Source organism: Rosa chinensis, chromosome 5 (assembly GCF_002994745.2).
Source record: "Rosa chinensis cultivar Old Blush chromosome 5, RchiOBHm-V2, whole genome shotgun sequence".
Lineage (NCBI taxonomy): Eukaryota > Viridiplantae > Streptophyta > Magnoliopsida > Rosales > Rosaceae > Rosa > Rosa chinensis.
In genome coordinates, this window is record NC_037092.1 from 15,277,462 (window position 1) to 15,293,035 (window position 15,574).

At 35.9% G+C, this 15,574-nt stretch overlaps 1 protein-coding gene and 1 pseudogene across 1 annotated transcript; both read left to right on the forward strand.

Annotated features, from left to right (window-relative positions):
- Window positions 1-208: 208 nt before the first annotated feature.
- LOC112167736 lies at window positions 209-2,358 on the forward strand (annotated as a pseudogene).
- Window positions 2,359-9,055: 6,697 nt separating this feature from the next.
- On the forward strand, window positions 9,056-10,961 carry LOC112166814 (polygalacturonase). The gene is made up of 4 exons (XM_024303719.2): window positions 9,056-9,541; window positions 9,684-9,973; window positions 10,136-10,364; window positions 10,511-10,961. The coding sequence occupies exons 1-4, from the start codon at window positions 9,104-9,106 to the stop codon at window positions 10,727-10,729; spliced, it is 1,176 nt and encodes a 391-aa protein (XP_024159487.1). The 5' UTR covers window positions 9,056-9,103; the 3' UTR covers window positions 10,730-10,961.
- The last annotated feature ends 4,613 nt before the right edge of the window (window positions 10,962-15,574 follow it).

The window sequence follows — 15,574 nt, forward strand, 5'->3', positions numbered from 1 at the left end:
ATTGCATGTCATCCAAATTTCGAAGATGGAAAGAAGCAAAAGATCCAAACCAGCAGTGCCTATAAATACAGTTAATTCAACTTCCTCACCACTACATCCTTCACTCCAACTCATCTCTCTCTCTCTCTCTCTCTCTCTCTCTCTCTCTCTCTCTCTCTCTCTCTCTCTCTCTCTCTCTCTCTCTCTCTCTCTCTCTCTCTCTCTCTCAATGGAAAATCCCATAAGCCTCATTTTTCTCTCACTTTTTATCGTCTTCATAAACTCAGCCGTATCAACTGCAGTCACTTACAATGTGGCTAATTTAGGAGCCAAACCAGATGGCAAAACTGACTCAACCAAGGCCTTCCTTTCTGGATGGGCCGAAGCTTGTGCCTCGGCCAAGCCCTCGGTCATTTATGTCCCAGCCGGAAGGTTCTTGCTTCGCAATGCGATTTTCAACGGGCCATGCAAGAACAGGGCCATCACTTTTCGCATTGCTGGCACACTCGTCGTCCCTTCATATTACCAGGTCATAGGAAATGCTGGTAACTGGCTTTTCTTTAGGCATGTGAATGGGGTTACCATCTCCCGTGGAATTCTTGACGGACAAGGCACTGGTTTGTGGGATTGCAAGGCCTCCGGCAAGGTTTGCGCCAGCGGAGCAACTGTAAGTTACTTGAACCGTACATTCTTTATTTGCTTGGGATGAGGAATCTTAAAGGTCAACCTAGCATTTCCCTATAAAATGTCCCGTATATAGGATTTAATTTCTCTATGTTTTATATGGACTATTTGCAGACACTGGAGTTTTCCAACTCGAACAACATTATCGTGAGTGGAGTGACATCCCTAAACGCCCAAATGTTCCACATAGTCATCAACGGCTGCAACAATGTGAAAGTGCAAGGTGTTAGGGTTTCTGCCTCTGGTCACAGCCCAAACACCGATGGAATCCACGTCCAAAAGTCCTCGGGCGTCACTATTCTCAACTCTAAGATTGCAATGTAAGTCCAAAAAACTGAAACCTAATACAATTGCATATAAAACACAAACACATATATTGCACTCACATACACAGATGCATATATAATTATAGAGAAACAATTATGCACATCTTTAGAACAAGATGTATACCTGCTGGAACTGATGAAGCCATCTCAAATACAGATCTTCTGCACTTCTCTTTGTTTGCTATCTATCTATGGGGCAAGAACTGAATAGCTCGTATCAAAGAGGGTACAGGGACCTAGTATTTATAGTGAAAACATCCTAATACAATGCCCTCCCATAAAGGATAATTGTAATCACAATAATGTCTGTAATCACTATGATATATGTACTCCGACATCTTAGTGCTTGATTCAAGCTATTTAGGTTTCTCAATATATTCATTTGATTCATATAATAAATATATTTAACAGGGAATATGAATTACTTAATATCTCTAATTACTTGCTCTATTGATAACAGTAATTGTTGTGCTAAATATAAGCTTGTAATTGTTCAATTTCAACTTACATGCAACCGGTGACGACTGTGTCTCAACTCTCAATTGGTCCGGCAACAACTAATCTATGGATTGAAAACGTCGCATGTGGACCCGGCCATGGAATCAGGTGCGAATATGCATGTAATTCAACCTAATCAAATTAGATGCATAATTTGTAAAAAAAATACATGTTATAGTACTATAATCGTAGAATACTTGAGCTTTTGATTTGTTTCTTATTTTAGCATTAATTGGTTTGGTTGATGCAGCATTGGGAGTTTAGGCAAGGACCTGGAGGAGGATGGAGTGCAAAATGTAACCGTCAAAACTGTTACATTTACAGGTACTCAAAATGGTCTGAGAATCAAATCATGGGGAAGACCCAGTACTGGGTTTGCTAAGAACATTCTTTTCCAACATGCCGTCATGTTCAATGTCCAAAATCCGATCGTTATTGATCAAAATTATTGCCCAGGCGAAAAAGGGTGCCCTGGTCAGGTGAGATATTGTTTACGACTACTTGTATAAATTGAATTACAATGAAGTTTACTTCCCAACCAGCTAGTCATATATTCTCAAAGACTAGCTTCTTGTTCTTTAAATGTCCCTTTGTCATTCCTCTTTTTTCCCTCTTTCATTTGATAATTGTTTTCATTGTTCTGTTTAAATAGGTTTCGGGAGTTCAAATTAGTGACGTGACATATCAAAACATCCACGGCACATCAGCAACACAAGTTGCTGTGAAATTCGACTGTTGTTCTAGGTACCCTTGTAGCAAGATCACACTGGATGATGTGAAGCTCAGTTACAAGAACCAAGCAGCCGAAGCTTCATGTAGCCATGCCGGTGGAACAGCTGTGGGTATGGTTCAGCCGACAAGTTGTTTGTAGGCTAAGATGGAAACACAACTCCTCATATTGGTTTGAATCTCATGGAGTAAACAAGGAAATGAAGAATTCGTCCTCCGCAAAACAAAAGAAGATTATACTATAGGAAGATTATAATTAGTTTAGTGTGTTAATGGCCTGAATGAAGCAGTTGCAGCTTTACTGCTTGAGCCTGTGGCATTGGCCGCCTATTGGGTGTTCTTGGACTCTTGGAGCCTGGCCTTGCAAATTTGCTATTTAATTTAGATTGTCCAAAGTTCAAAGTGATCAACCCCTTCTTGGTGTTTGTATCATGTACTGTAGTATAAGACTTAGTGTGGTTATCGATATACGTGCAATAGTAATATAAACCTCTTGATTAGATATGAGACGTGTGTTTGTTACTTTGTTCGATCTCGTTTTACATTTAAGTACGTAAAGGTCGAATTGCGTCAACTATTGAAAACAATTATGGAAAAGAACTAAAGAAGCAACTTGGGTAAAGATAAGGCGGAAAAAACTCTTTCAAAATGAGCTAGTTAGCCGAAAGCATATCAGTCGAATTTCACCGACACACATCACATATTTATCAAATCATGTCATGTAATTCTTGAGTAAAAAGACTATCTTATCATTCCAAAATCTAATGGTTCTAAATTATTTTGGTTTTCATCTAAAAATAAAATATATTATTTTGGTTTTTTTTTCTTTTTCTTTTTTTCGTTATATATATAATTATATATATATATATATATATATAATTCGTCAAAAAAAATTATATACAAATATGTGTTTGTGTGTATAAATATATATATATATATATATTAATGTCATAATTCTAACCCACAAATTTTTTAAAAAAAATTTGCTTAAAAAAAAGTCAAATTTAAAATTGATTCCACAAAAAATGGAAAGAAAACATATTAATATCTTAATTATAACCCATCAAATTTGGTAAATTGAAGTAATATTCAACTCTTTTAATAAATGAATTTAATAAAATTAATGGAAGATTAGTTTACCTTACACTAACAAGTTAATTAGAAAAGTCAAAAATTAAATTGGATCCACAAAAATGGAAACAAAATGTATTGAAATCGTAATTAAAACCTACGAAATCAGGTAATTGAAGACGTAAGAAAATATCATTAATAAATTGAATTGATAAAATTCTAGATTCGATCATTTCAAAATTTCTCGATAATTTAATATTGTCTCATCCAAACGCAACATTAGGAAGTGTTCCTTAAAGGTCAAGTGAGACTTCATTAATACAACTGTTCGTTTATTTTTACATGAAAAAACAATTGTAATGTTATTAATACTATGTAGAAATTCAATGAACAATAGGTGTATAACACAGCAATAATCAAAGAAAAAGTGCAATTAAGGAAGGTGTAAAATAGAAGTCATCGTCCACATTAACATTAAAGTCAACTAACATGTCTTACACGAACAAATAAGTAATAAGTAGCTAATAATAAGCCAGTAAAGTTTACTGGAGACTTTTCCCTAATTGCATATTTACACTGAAGTAGAAATCATCATCCACACTGAAATTTAAAGTCAGCTAACATGTCTTACAGTAACAAATAAGTATTAAGTAGCCAATGATGAGCTAGTACAGTTCACTGGAGACCTTTACCTAATGGCATGTTCACACTTAAATAGAAGCTATCATCTACTGAAACTGAAAGAGCTAACATGTCTTGCACGAACAAGTAAGTATTAAGTAGCCAATGATGAGCTAGTAAAGTTTACTAAGGATCTTTTCCTAATAGCATAATTACACTAAAATAGAAGTCATCATCCACATTGTCTTACAGTAACAAATAAGTACTAAGTAGCCAATAATGAGCTAGTAAAGTTTACTGGGGACCTTTTCCTAATGACATAATTACACTAAAATAGAAGTCATCATCCACACTAAAATTTAAAGTTAGCTAGCATGTCTTACACGAACAATAAGTACTAAGTAGCTAATAATGAGCCAGTAAAGTTTACTAGAGACCTTTCCCGAATGGCATATTCACACTAAAATAGAATCCATCATCCATTGAAACTTAAAATAAGCCAGTGTGTCTTGCACGAACAAGTAAGTACTAAGTAGCCAATAGTAAAGTTCAACGAGGAATATTTCCCTAATAACATATTCACACTAAAATTGAAGCCATATATCATTCACATTGAAATTGAAAGTCAGCTAAGTACTAACATGTCTTATACAAACAAAAAAGTACTAAGTAGCTAATAATGAACGAGTAGAGTTCACTGGGAACTTTTTTCTAATGACATATTTACACTAAAATAGAAGCTATCATTCACATTTAAAAATCATTATTGTCTATTGAAAAATTTGGGATCAACAAAACAAGTATACTTTCAAAAATTAATTTCCTCATATGCAATATATTGTATTCCATATTAAGCAATTTCTTTTCAGATATCAACTTCCGAATCAATTTAGATATCTAGGTTTTCAATCACCAGATTCTATGAGTTAAAATTACGATTTAAATACATTTTCTTTCCATTTTTGTGAATCCAATTAATTTTTGACTTTTCAAATTAACTTGTTAATGTAAGGTAACTAATCTTCCATTAATTTTATTTATTAAAAGATTTAAATATTACTTTAATTTACCAGATTTCATGGATTATAATTAAGATATTAATATATATATATATACACACACACCACATTCATTCTCCATCGAAAATATATAAATTTTTTGGACGAATTATATATATACACCCATACTTTTTTTTGAATATGTATAATGAAAAAAAATCCAAAATAATGAAAAAGAAAGAAAGGAAAAAAAAACCAAACAATATTTTTTTTAGAAGAAAGTCAAAATAATTTAGAGCCTTTATATATTCAACAACATATATATATATATATATATATATATTTTGACGAATTATAGATAAATAAATATATATATATATATTCACAAAAATATATAAATATAATTTTTTTTAGACGAATTATATATATATATATGATAAAAAAAGAAAAAGAAAAACATAAAATAATGTATCTTTTAAAAAAAAAAGCTAAAATAATTTAGAGCCATTAGATTTTGAAAAGATAAGATAGTCTTTTTATTCAAGAATGACATGACATGATTTGACAAATTAGTGAGATGTATAGGTGACATGACTTGACACCTAGGATTGAGGCCACAAATCTTAGGCCTCATTGAGGCCCTATATCATTGCCCTAATATAAACCTCTTGATTAGATATGAGACGTGTGTTTGTTACTTTGTTCGATCTCGTTTTACATTTAAGTACGTAAAGGTCGAATTGCGTCAACTATTGAAAACAATTATGGAAAAGAACTAAAGAAGCAACTTGGGTAAAGATCAAAGTAAACAACCAAGGCGGAAAAAACTCTTTCAAAATGAGCCAGTTAGCCGAAAGCATATCAGTTTATGGTCGAAATAAATCACGAGGTTGCCATATAATGCATGTAATTACAAAAAGTTTCTAGTCGCATATTTTAACTTCATATATCTTACTGGGGGCTCCAATTGGATTCACAGGCCATATATGAATTCAAAGTTAGTTGTTATACGTACATGCATGTGACAATACCAGATTAGTTATGAGTTTAGTGTGATTCTATCCCATTGTATATGATGGGAGAGGATTCTAACTAATATACAGTGGTGGATCCAGGATTGGAACCTTGGACGGGCTGGATTTCTTAAACAAAAAAAAAAAGAAACAAGTACCTTGGAAAGCAATAAGCATTAGATTGTAGCTACTGTAATTATGCTGTCTAGAAGTACTTTACTTCCATCCTGCACAACAGCACAAGATCACATACATAGATGCACCGATGCACACACGAACAACAAATTAAAACAAAGAAACCCCGAATCAGCCCACAACAGCACAAGATCACATACATAGATGCACTGATGCACACATGAACAACAAATTAAAACAAAGAAATCCCGAATCAGCCCACAGCCTACCTGATTTCCTCATTTCCAGTCTGCATTCTGCAACCTTCATTCTTCAATCCCCAATTTCCAGTTCAGACTTCAGAGCCCTAAATCCCTAATTTCAACAAAATCCCCAATTTTACTGAATCAAATCAATAACAAATCGGTTTGATTAAGAGGAACTAGATTCAGAATCAGATAGCGAGAGAAAAAGAAAGAGTACCTGGTGTAGTCGGAGATGGAGAGTTGGAGACGAGTCAGACGACGAAGTCTAGTGGTGAAACTTCGAATAGGCCGTAGATCGGTAGATCCGTAGTCGATGAGTGGACTAGTGGAGTCGGGAAAGCTGGCTGAGCCGCAGGTGGCGAGAGGAGGAGGAAGACCGAGAGAGTCCGTCGCCTAGTCTCGATGAGTGAGAGTCCGTAGCGGGAGAGAGTGACTAAGTGAGAGTCCATCGCCTAGCCTCGATGAGTGAGAGTCCGTCGCGGGAGAGAGTGACTGAGTAGCGATGTCCCGTCGCCTAGTCTCGATGAGTGAGAGTCCGTCGCGGGAGAGAGTGGGCGATGTCTCGATGAGACCGAGGTTTTGCAGCGAGACTGGGCGATGTCTGGACAAACCCCAATTAAAAAAAAAAAAAAAAAAAAAAAAAAAAAAAACATATAGCTAATTTTTTTTTTGGGCTTCAAAATCTTGGACGGGCTCAAGCCCGTCCTAGTCTGTGAATGGATCCGCCCCTGCTAATATATACTTGATAAATTGAAATCAATAGCTAGCTAGTACATGTTCTCACAATTACACTATAAATATGTCTAGTCTTGCCCAATTGAGAAATTGCTATAAGGTTATTGAAGAGAGTAGAACATCGGTCTGAGAAAATCATCTACAGAATCAAACGGAAGAAGTTTGACCTCAAGTTTGCTGAGTAATTGTTTTATAATACTGAAATACTATGTGGTATTGTTATGTGGTGGTATGAGTCAATATATTTTCGTCGATTTCAATGAAGTGGATAAAAAAATTATATTAAAGAGACTAATCAGATAAAAATAATTTTTATAAGGATCAATTACATTAACCTGGATCGTACAATAATTTTATGAGTTTACTAGAACTTAATTAATTGGGTTTTTTTTTTTCTCTGGAAATGTAATTGGGTCTTTTGTTGTTTGATTGGGAGTACTCATACATATAAACACGCACGCATCACGCATGGTTGAACTTTAAATTGGTTACAGTGTTTTCGGTTGGCCATGCAATGGTACGTTGCTAGTGGGAAGTTGAATATATTACACCGTATGCCTAATTTATATATATATATATATATGCTATATATATATATATATATATATATATATGCCATGCAATAGTACGTTGCTAGTGGGAAGTTGAATATATTACACCGTATGCCTAATTTATATATATATATATATATATATATATATATATATATATATATATATATATTTGTATAAGCCTAAAGGTCAACAATAATCACATGGCCACAAACAAAACAAAATTCCCAGGAACTAGCAACCCTAGTTTAATCCATATCCTTCATCCTTATTCTAATTGGCAAATGAGTCAATCATATGAACATGTATTTATGGTGTGCCACGATCATTATGTACTATTCCTTCTACATTAGCTGGTCTTTTAAATGCATGTATCCAAAATCTTTTCCAGCATGTTATTCAAATGCAAGAAACATATATATCAATCAGCTCAACTCTATATGAAGTCCACCAACAAAATTCCCACGTATATATAATTAGTTGGACGCTTGAGACGCCTAAAATCATGCCGTACACTCATGGAAGCAAATCGCGCAAAAGTTCCTTCTTACATTTTTTTTTTTTTTTAGAATAGTTCCTTCTTACATTTGATCGTACCAAAATAATAAAATGAAAAATAAATTCATGAATTACTCAAATTTTTATCAATTCTTTACAGTTTCTTCAGTTACAAGTTAAAGCTAGAGACAAGCGCTTTTAGTCTTTAATTAGATGGTTCCAGAGTTTTGAAGTATTATTATACAATAATTATTTTTATGAACAATAATGTTTCTTTATACAGTAATTTTCTTAGAGACAAGGAATTAATGTGCTTCTGTTGGCCAAGAAATAAGAATATGGGGTTGTGATTCGCCGACGCTTGAATCTTGCATAATGTCTGATAGGGACATTGGGATTAATGCATGGAAAAATATCAGGAGAAGCTAGCCTATCCCTGAACACTCAAGTAGTGTCTCATGTAAGTAAATAGTGAATTAATTTTCTTTTGCAATATTAAGAGTTCAAAAAAGTACTCTAGCTTTTCCGTTCAAGAGAAATCTTACCGAGCTCTGTACTTCTATAACTGAAATGGTCAACTTCTGTACTCATTCACTATCTATGGTTTTTACAAGAGATAATTACAATACTATAAAGCATGAATGACAATTGAAGGCTTTCTTAATTCGAAGAAGTTTGAAACGGGACGAATAAAAGTACGAAAAGAAAGATGCAGTGAACCATGATTGAAGGAAATGATCCTTGTTGTTCAAGCAAGTGAATCAAACACATGTCATAAAGTCATTTTGCAAACTGCAATATACAGTAAAAACCTAAGTAAAAGTGATTTCGGCGCCGGCGCATGCTTGCGTTTTAATTTCTGTCATTGCATGTTATCAAAATTAATTCAAGATTGAATAAAAAGAAAAAAATCAAAACCAGCTGCTATAAATACACCTCAAACCATTTCAACTCCAACCATACCACCACATCCTTCACTCCTTCAACTCATTAACCAGCCAAGCCTCTCTCTCTCTCTCAATGGCGAATCCCAGAAGCCACATTTTTCTCTCACTCCTCTTTTTCTTCATAAACTCCTATGTCTCCACTGCAGCTACTTACAACGTGGCCGATTTAGGAGCCAAACCAGACGGCCAGACCGACTCAACCAAAGCCTTCCTTTCTGCATGGGCCGAAGCTTGTGCCTCGGCCAATCCCTCGGTTATTTATGTCCCGGCCGGAAGGTTCTTGCTTCGCAATGCAGTCTTCAGCGGACCATGTAAAAACATAGCCATCACATTTCGCATTGCCGGCACACTCGTGTCCCCGTCGGATTACCGAGTCATAGGAAATGCCGGTAACTGGCTTTTGTTTGAGCATGTGAATGGGATTACAATCTCGGGTGGAATTCTTGATGGACAAGGCACTGGTCTGTGGGATTGCAAAGCCAACGGCAATAGTTGCCCCAGCGGAGCAACTGTAAGTTACTTGAGGTTTTTACTCTTTTGCTTGTGAGAATTTCAAAGGTCAACCTAGATAGCATTACGTGTTTAGAATCGTGTAAATCACACAAATATCCCGAATTATCTTCTATATATTATTAATGTGTGGACTATTGCAGACGCTTGGGTTTTCCAACTCCAACAACATTGTCGTGAGCGGATTGACCTCCCTAAACAGCCAAATGTTTCACATAGTCATCAACGGCTGCAACAACGTGAAAATGCAAGGTGTTAGGGTTTCTGCCTCCGGTAACAGCCCAAACACCGACGGAATCCACGTCCAACAGTCCTCGGGCGTCACTGTTCTCGACTCTAAAATTGCAACCGGTGACGACTGTGTCTCAATTGGTCCTGGAACCACTAATTTGTGGATCGAAAACATTGCATGTGGACCAGGCCATGGTATCAGGTACGGAGTAATATCTTCCATGATCAGCAGTATTAATTAAACCTAATCAAAGTTTACATATATAACATTGCAAATATAGAGGCTATACTTCAATCTTAGATTCATTACTAGTTCTTTTTAAATATCTGCTCTCTGAATTTAGCAATGGTTTGGTTGGTGTAGCATTGGAAGTCTAGGCAAGAACCAGCAGGAGGATGGTGTGCAAAATGTAACAGTGAAAACTGTTACATTTACTGGTACTCAAAATGGTGTGAGAATTAAATCATGGGGGAGACCTAGCACGGGCTTTGCCAAGAACATTCTTTTCCAACACGCTGTGATGGTCGATGTCCAAAATCCTATCATCATTGATCAAAATTACTGCCCTGGCAAGAAAGGTTGTCCTGGTCAGGTAAGTTATCAATCAATCACTTATGGTCTTACGTAAATCAAGTTACAGTTAAGTTTGGTTCCCCAATTATCGTACAAAATCTAACGATTTCAATGTTTTCTTTTCTTGTTTGATAAAATTGCCATTGAATTGCTTTATTTGAATAGGTTTCGGGAGTTCAAATTAGCGATGTGACATATCAAGACATCCACGGGACATCAGCAACAGAAGTTGCGGTGAAATTCGACTGTAGTTCAAAGTATCCTTGTAACAAGATCACATTGAATGATGTGAAGCTCAATTACAAGAACCAAGCGGCCGAAGCTTCATGTAGCCATGCCGGTGGAACGGCTGAGGGTACGGTTCAGCCTACAAGTTGTCTGTAGGGATGCAGTTTGAATCTAATTAAACTATATAGAATTATACATAAAATTAAATAATAGGAAAATTCCTTTGTAAGTTTTAAGTGTGATATATAGGTCAATGGCCTAAATGAAGACGTATGTAGTTGCTTGAGCCTGTGACATTGACCACCATTGGGTGTTCTTATTGGAGCCTGGCCTTGCAAATTTGCTAGTTGATTAATTAACGTTGTAAGAGATCAATGTGAGATTAAACCTATTGATTTGAATTTTTGTTTGCTTAATCTTTTGTTACGTACTTTTTAAAGAAGCATGTACGTCCAGTATGAAACCACAAATGATAGTCCCCAAAACAAAAGCTGAAGCAAAAAAGAAATTAACAAGCAGTCCAAAAGAGACCAATTAATCTACTAATTAAGCCAAGCAAACTGATATGAATCAGAAACCTAATTTACTAAGACCCTAAATATATTATTTCTTAAAGCCGACTTTTTTCTGTTTTTTGTTAGTTTCATAATAACAATAGCAGAACAAAACAACTAAAAGAAAACAAGAAAGCTCCATATAGTTTACCTTATTTTTAAAGTTACACATTTTCGGTACAAGATATAGTTTATGGTGTTTTTTTTTAAGTAGATTTACTTTATGGTCAAGATGATTGGTACGTTTCCCATAGAGTGATTGTGTAGTACTGAATAAGATGAGTAATATACATATGCTAGCTAGCAAGTAGGGTGCATAACTATGTACCAGCAAACATATACCAAATAAATTTGAGAAGATGTTTCAAAGAAAGATGCCTCTTGCCACAAAAAAAAGAAAAAAAAGAAGTAAGATGCGCGCCTAGGTTGCAATGACGTAAGTGTTGGATGGGAGTATTACATTGATTTTTTTTTTTTTTTCCTGCCAAGGCAATTCGAGCTATTTGACCACTCCCAGCCTATCTTTATAAGATAGACTGCTTCATCTGTATACATGTATGTTTTCAGATAGTAAAATTATTGATTTTAGAGTACAAATATGATTGGCAAAAACGTGAGTAACTATAATATTTTTTCTTATTCTTTAGTTAGATACTATATATATACTATGAGAGTTCGTATGTTTTACGTGAGCGCACAATAAGTCAAAAACTAGAACCACAATGTATTTTTGGTGTCCACATTTCGTCAAAATTTTTGATATATACATACATGCACACAGTTTTTTGTTGGCGAAAGCTAGTTGAATTATGTCTTGAAGTACCTAACCCCATACTGATATGTTGCTGTGCGTATGAAGCCTAAAGGTCAAAACTAATCACATGGCCATGGATGCCGGCCTCCACAAATAGATTTGCCTGAAACAGGGAATCCCTGAAACATGCAATTCTAGCGAATCCATAAGTAAATATTCAATCATTGATTGAACGTGTACTTATGGTATGTAGGGATGGCATTTGTATCCATTGGGTATTACCCATCTAATAATAATTTGCGGGTAATATCCATCAAATAATTTGCGGGTATGGGTATTTACCCACCCATTTCTAAATGAGTAAAATCCATACCCACCCATTTACCCATTTTCAATTTGGGCAGTTTTTTTTTTTTTTTTCTATTTTCAATCTTTTCAGTTTTTTTCCTTTCCTTTTTTGACAAAAATATTTTTTTTTATTCTTTCTATTTGCATAGTCAATTGAGTATTTCAAATGCTTGAGACATTGTTTAAGAAAGAAATTTTTGGTTTAGTCATGAGGAAGCAATAAGTTTAAAATAAATATTTATTTCCATAAAACAATTTTCACAACTTGGCGATTAAATGTAAAATAATAAAATTGGGTTCGTAAATGAACCATGTGAGATTTACTCACCTCAAAATCCCACTACATCTTCTCTAACAGCCAAAATCACAAAATCACAAATGATCGTTCAATGCAATTCCGTCAAGCACCTAATCACATACGGTCTCAACTTAGCATACAAATCACAATTATACGATGATCCAACGGTTGGATCCTCATGGATCACCTTTTGAATCATCTTTTCACAATTAAACGATGATCCAACGGTTGGATCATCCCAGATTGCCTTTAGAATCATCCTCACAAACTAATACGACGATCCAACGGTCGGATCCTCACGGATCGCCCTTAGGATCATCCTCTCAAAATTATACGAAGATCCAACGGTCGGATAGTCCCAGATCGCATGTAGAATCATCCTCACAAACTTATACGACAATACAACGGTCGGATACTCACGGATCACCCTTAGGATCATCCTCTCAAAATTATACTAAGATCCAACGGTTAGATCGTCCCAGATCGCATCATCCTCTCAAAATTATATGAAGATCCAACGGTTGGATCTTCCCAGATCGCCTTTAGAATCATCCTCTCAAAATTATACTAAGATCCAACGGTCGGATCCTCACGGATCGCCCTTATGATCATCCTTTCAAAATTATACGAAGATCCAATGGTTGGATCGTCCCAGATCACCTTTAGAATCATCCCCACAAAATTATACTATGATCCAACGGTCGGATTCTCACAGATCGCCGTTAGGATCATCCTCTCAAAATTATATGAAGATCCAACGGGCGGATCCTCATGGATAGTCTTTTGAATCGTCTTTTCACAATTATATGATGATCAAACGGTCGGATTCTTATTCGAGACCACACAAAGTCATCAGAACACTTCTACGATCAATATATCAAATCTACAAGTTGATCGGACGGCTTGATCCTCACGAATCAAACCGTGAGGATCAAGCCCCATTTATGCCAATATATCGAAACTAAATTTCGTAACAATTTTAACTACATACCAAAATCCACCACGTTCTCAACCCTAGATGCCGGAGTAGCCGATCTCCGGCCAGATTGCTGGGTTGAAAGGAGAGAGAAGAATCAGACAGAGAGCAGAGAAGAATCGGAGAGAGAAGAGAAGTGAATAGAGTTTGAGTATTGGGTAAATTTTATGTACCCGTGGGTAATACCCATGCCCACCCGTTTCTATAATGGATATTTTATAAAATACCCATACCCACCCAAACTTCATAAATGGGTACTCATACCCATAAAAAAAATACCCACGGGTACCCATACCCATGGGTTAAAATGTCATCCCTAGTCATGATTCATGAGCTTTAATTCATACTTGAGATCCAAAACAAATATTTTTTGTTCCTCCAAATATTACAGAATTTACTCGATCTCCTCGGTTCATATATAACACTTCCTTGGCACCACGTCAAAAATGTGGAGAAAAATTAGAAAGTGATATTTTCAAGAAATTGTGTGCTCACAAACTTCATTCTACAACGATGTTATAGAAATTGATATTTAGAAGATGCCACAACCCACACAACCCCCACCCCCCCGAAAAAATAATAATAATAATAATCTGTCCAAAAATTTATCCCGGTGAAAATACAAATAGCTAAAAGTCTAAAACTTATTAATCATCACTTTTGTGTGCGATACTTCATAATTAAGTACAACCATATATATGTCAATTTTGTTTAGAGGTCAATTTCTCTCATTGTCGATCCCTCTTGAAAAGGCGATTTTACACGAACATGAAACTTGCAACTAGGCCAAAAGGCGTACAATATTGTATAAGGAATTCACATAGTCGATCATCATGTTAGAGACTTACAGACATGATTGAACAGTAAAATCTAATGAAATATGGGAAATTCACATATCATTAAAATACTCTCAAACCACAATTTGGGGGTCATTTTTTTTAAAGAATATCATGTCGATATATTAATATTACTCAGGCCAGAAAAGACCATTACATATCCTCCCTCCACCATCTCTAGGTAGATAAAGAGTTTGTGGTTAAAAACCACAACGATACATAGATTAGGTCCGATCATTTGACCGTACCCATGCTCACTTATTCAAAGAAAGTCTATAAACTATGTTACCAATGACAAGTAAACAAGCAAAGTTCAAATGGAAATAAAATTAAATTTTCTCCTTGCCCTTAACACTAGGGCTTGGAGGTTTGCTAGGGCATATGACATTCAGCACATCTTCAGCAGAAACTTTCTTATTCTTGGAGGGGTTTTTGTTCTTCGACTCCAGAGGTCTTCCTTTCTTCTTCTTGATAGGCTGCATGTTGTCTGTTTTGATAACTCCTTCCTTAGGAATCAGGATTCCCCTTGGAGCCTCAATCAGTCCAAGAGACTTGGCAGGGAATTTGGTGTGGAATTTCGGCACCTTCAGCTTCTTTTGGAGCATGGATGGACTTGTAGCCTGGCTACTCTCTCCAAAAGGAGTTTTCAGTTTTTTTGGGGACGTGAAAGGTGAGGATGGACGCCCTCTCTTGACTGCCGCTTGGTCTGGCTCAGTAGCAGGTAAAGCTAGCATAGTATTTACTGCTTCACGCCTCACATCTTCACTTCGAATAATAATGGGACGTCTAGGTTTGTGAGCAGATGGAGCACCAAACAGATTTCGAGCAATAGAAGGCAGTATGAGGGCCTGAACTCCATGAAATCGAAAGGTCCCATTTTGAAAGCGGAGATCAGAGAGACCTGGAAAGTGAGTCGCCAGAGAGGTCCCAATTGCAACCTGTGCTGCATTGTTATTATGCAACTTTGGTGCAGCCCCAAGAGGGCATACATCCTATTCATGGATAATCAGATTGCAGTCTCTGCATTTTCCATGTAAATTCTCAAAGAAATATGTAATCTCCTTCACCACACCAGGGATCAGTTTCAACATACGTGTTAGAAAAAAAGGTTGGGATATAGCATGTGCTACATGAACCCTAATCAAGCCTTTGTGATCAAAAAGCTTCTAATCAAAGTCCAAATACTTGCCTGCAATCGAAGCCACATTCATAATAGTTTTCCTATTCTCTAGGGC

Excerpts from the sequence above, each read along its gene's own strand:
- LOC112166814 (XM_024303719.2), top strand. The coding sequence starts at position 9,104 with ATGGCGAATCCCAGAAGCCACATTTTTCTCTCACTCCTCTTTTTCTTC. Across the intron at positions 9,542-9,683 it reads GTTGCCCCAGCGGAGCAACT|ACGCTTGGGTTTTCCAACTC; the intron begins GTAAGTTACTTG and ends GGACTATTGCAG. Across the intron at positions 9,974-10,135 it reads GGACCAGGCCATGGTATCAG|CATTGGAAGTCTAGGCAAGA; the intron begins GTACGGAGTAAT and ends TGGTTGGTGTAG.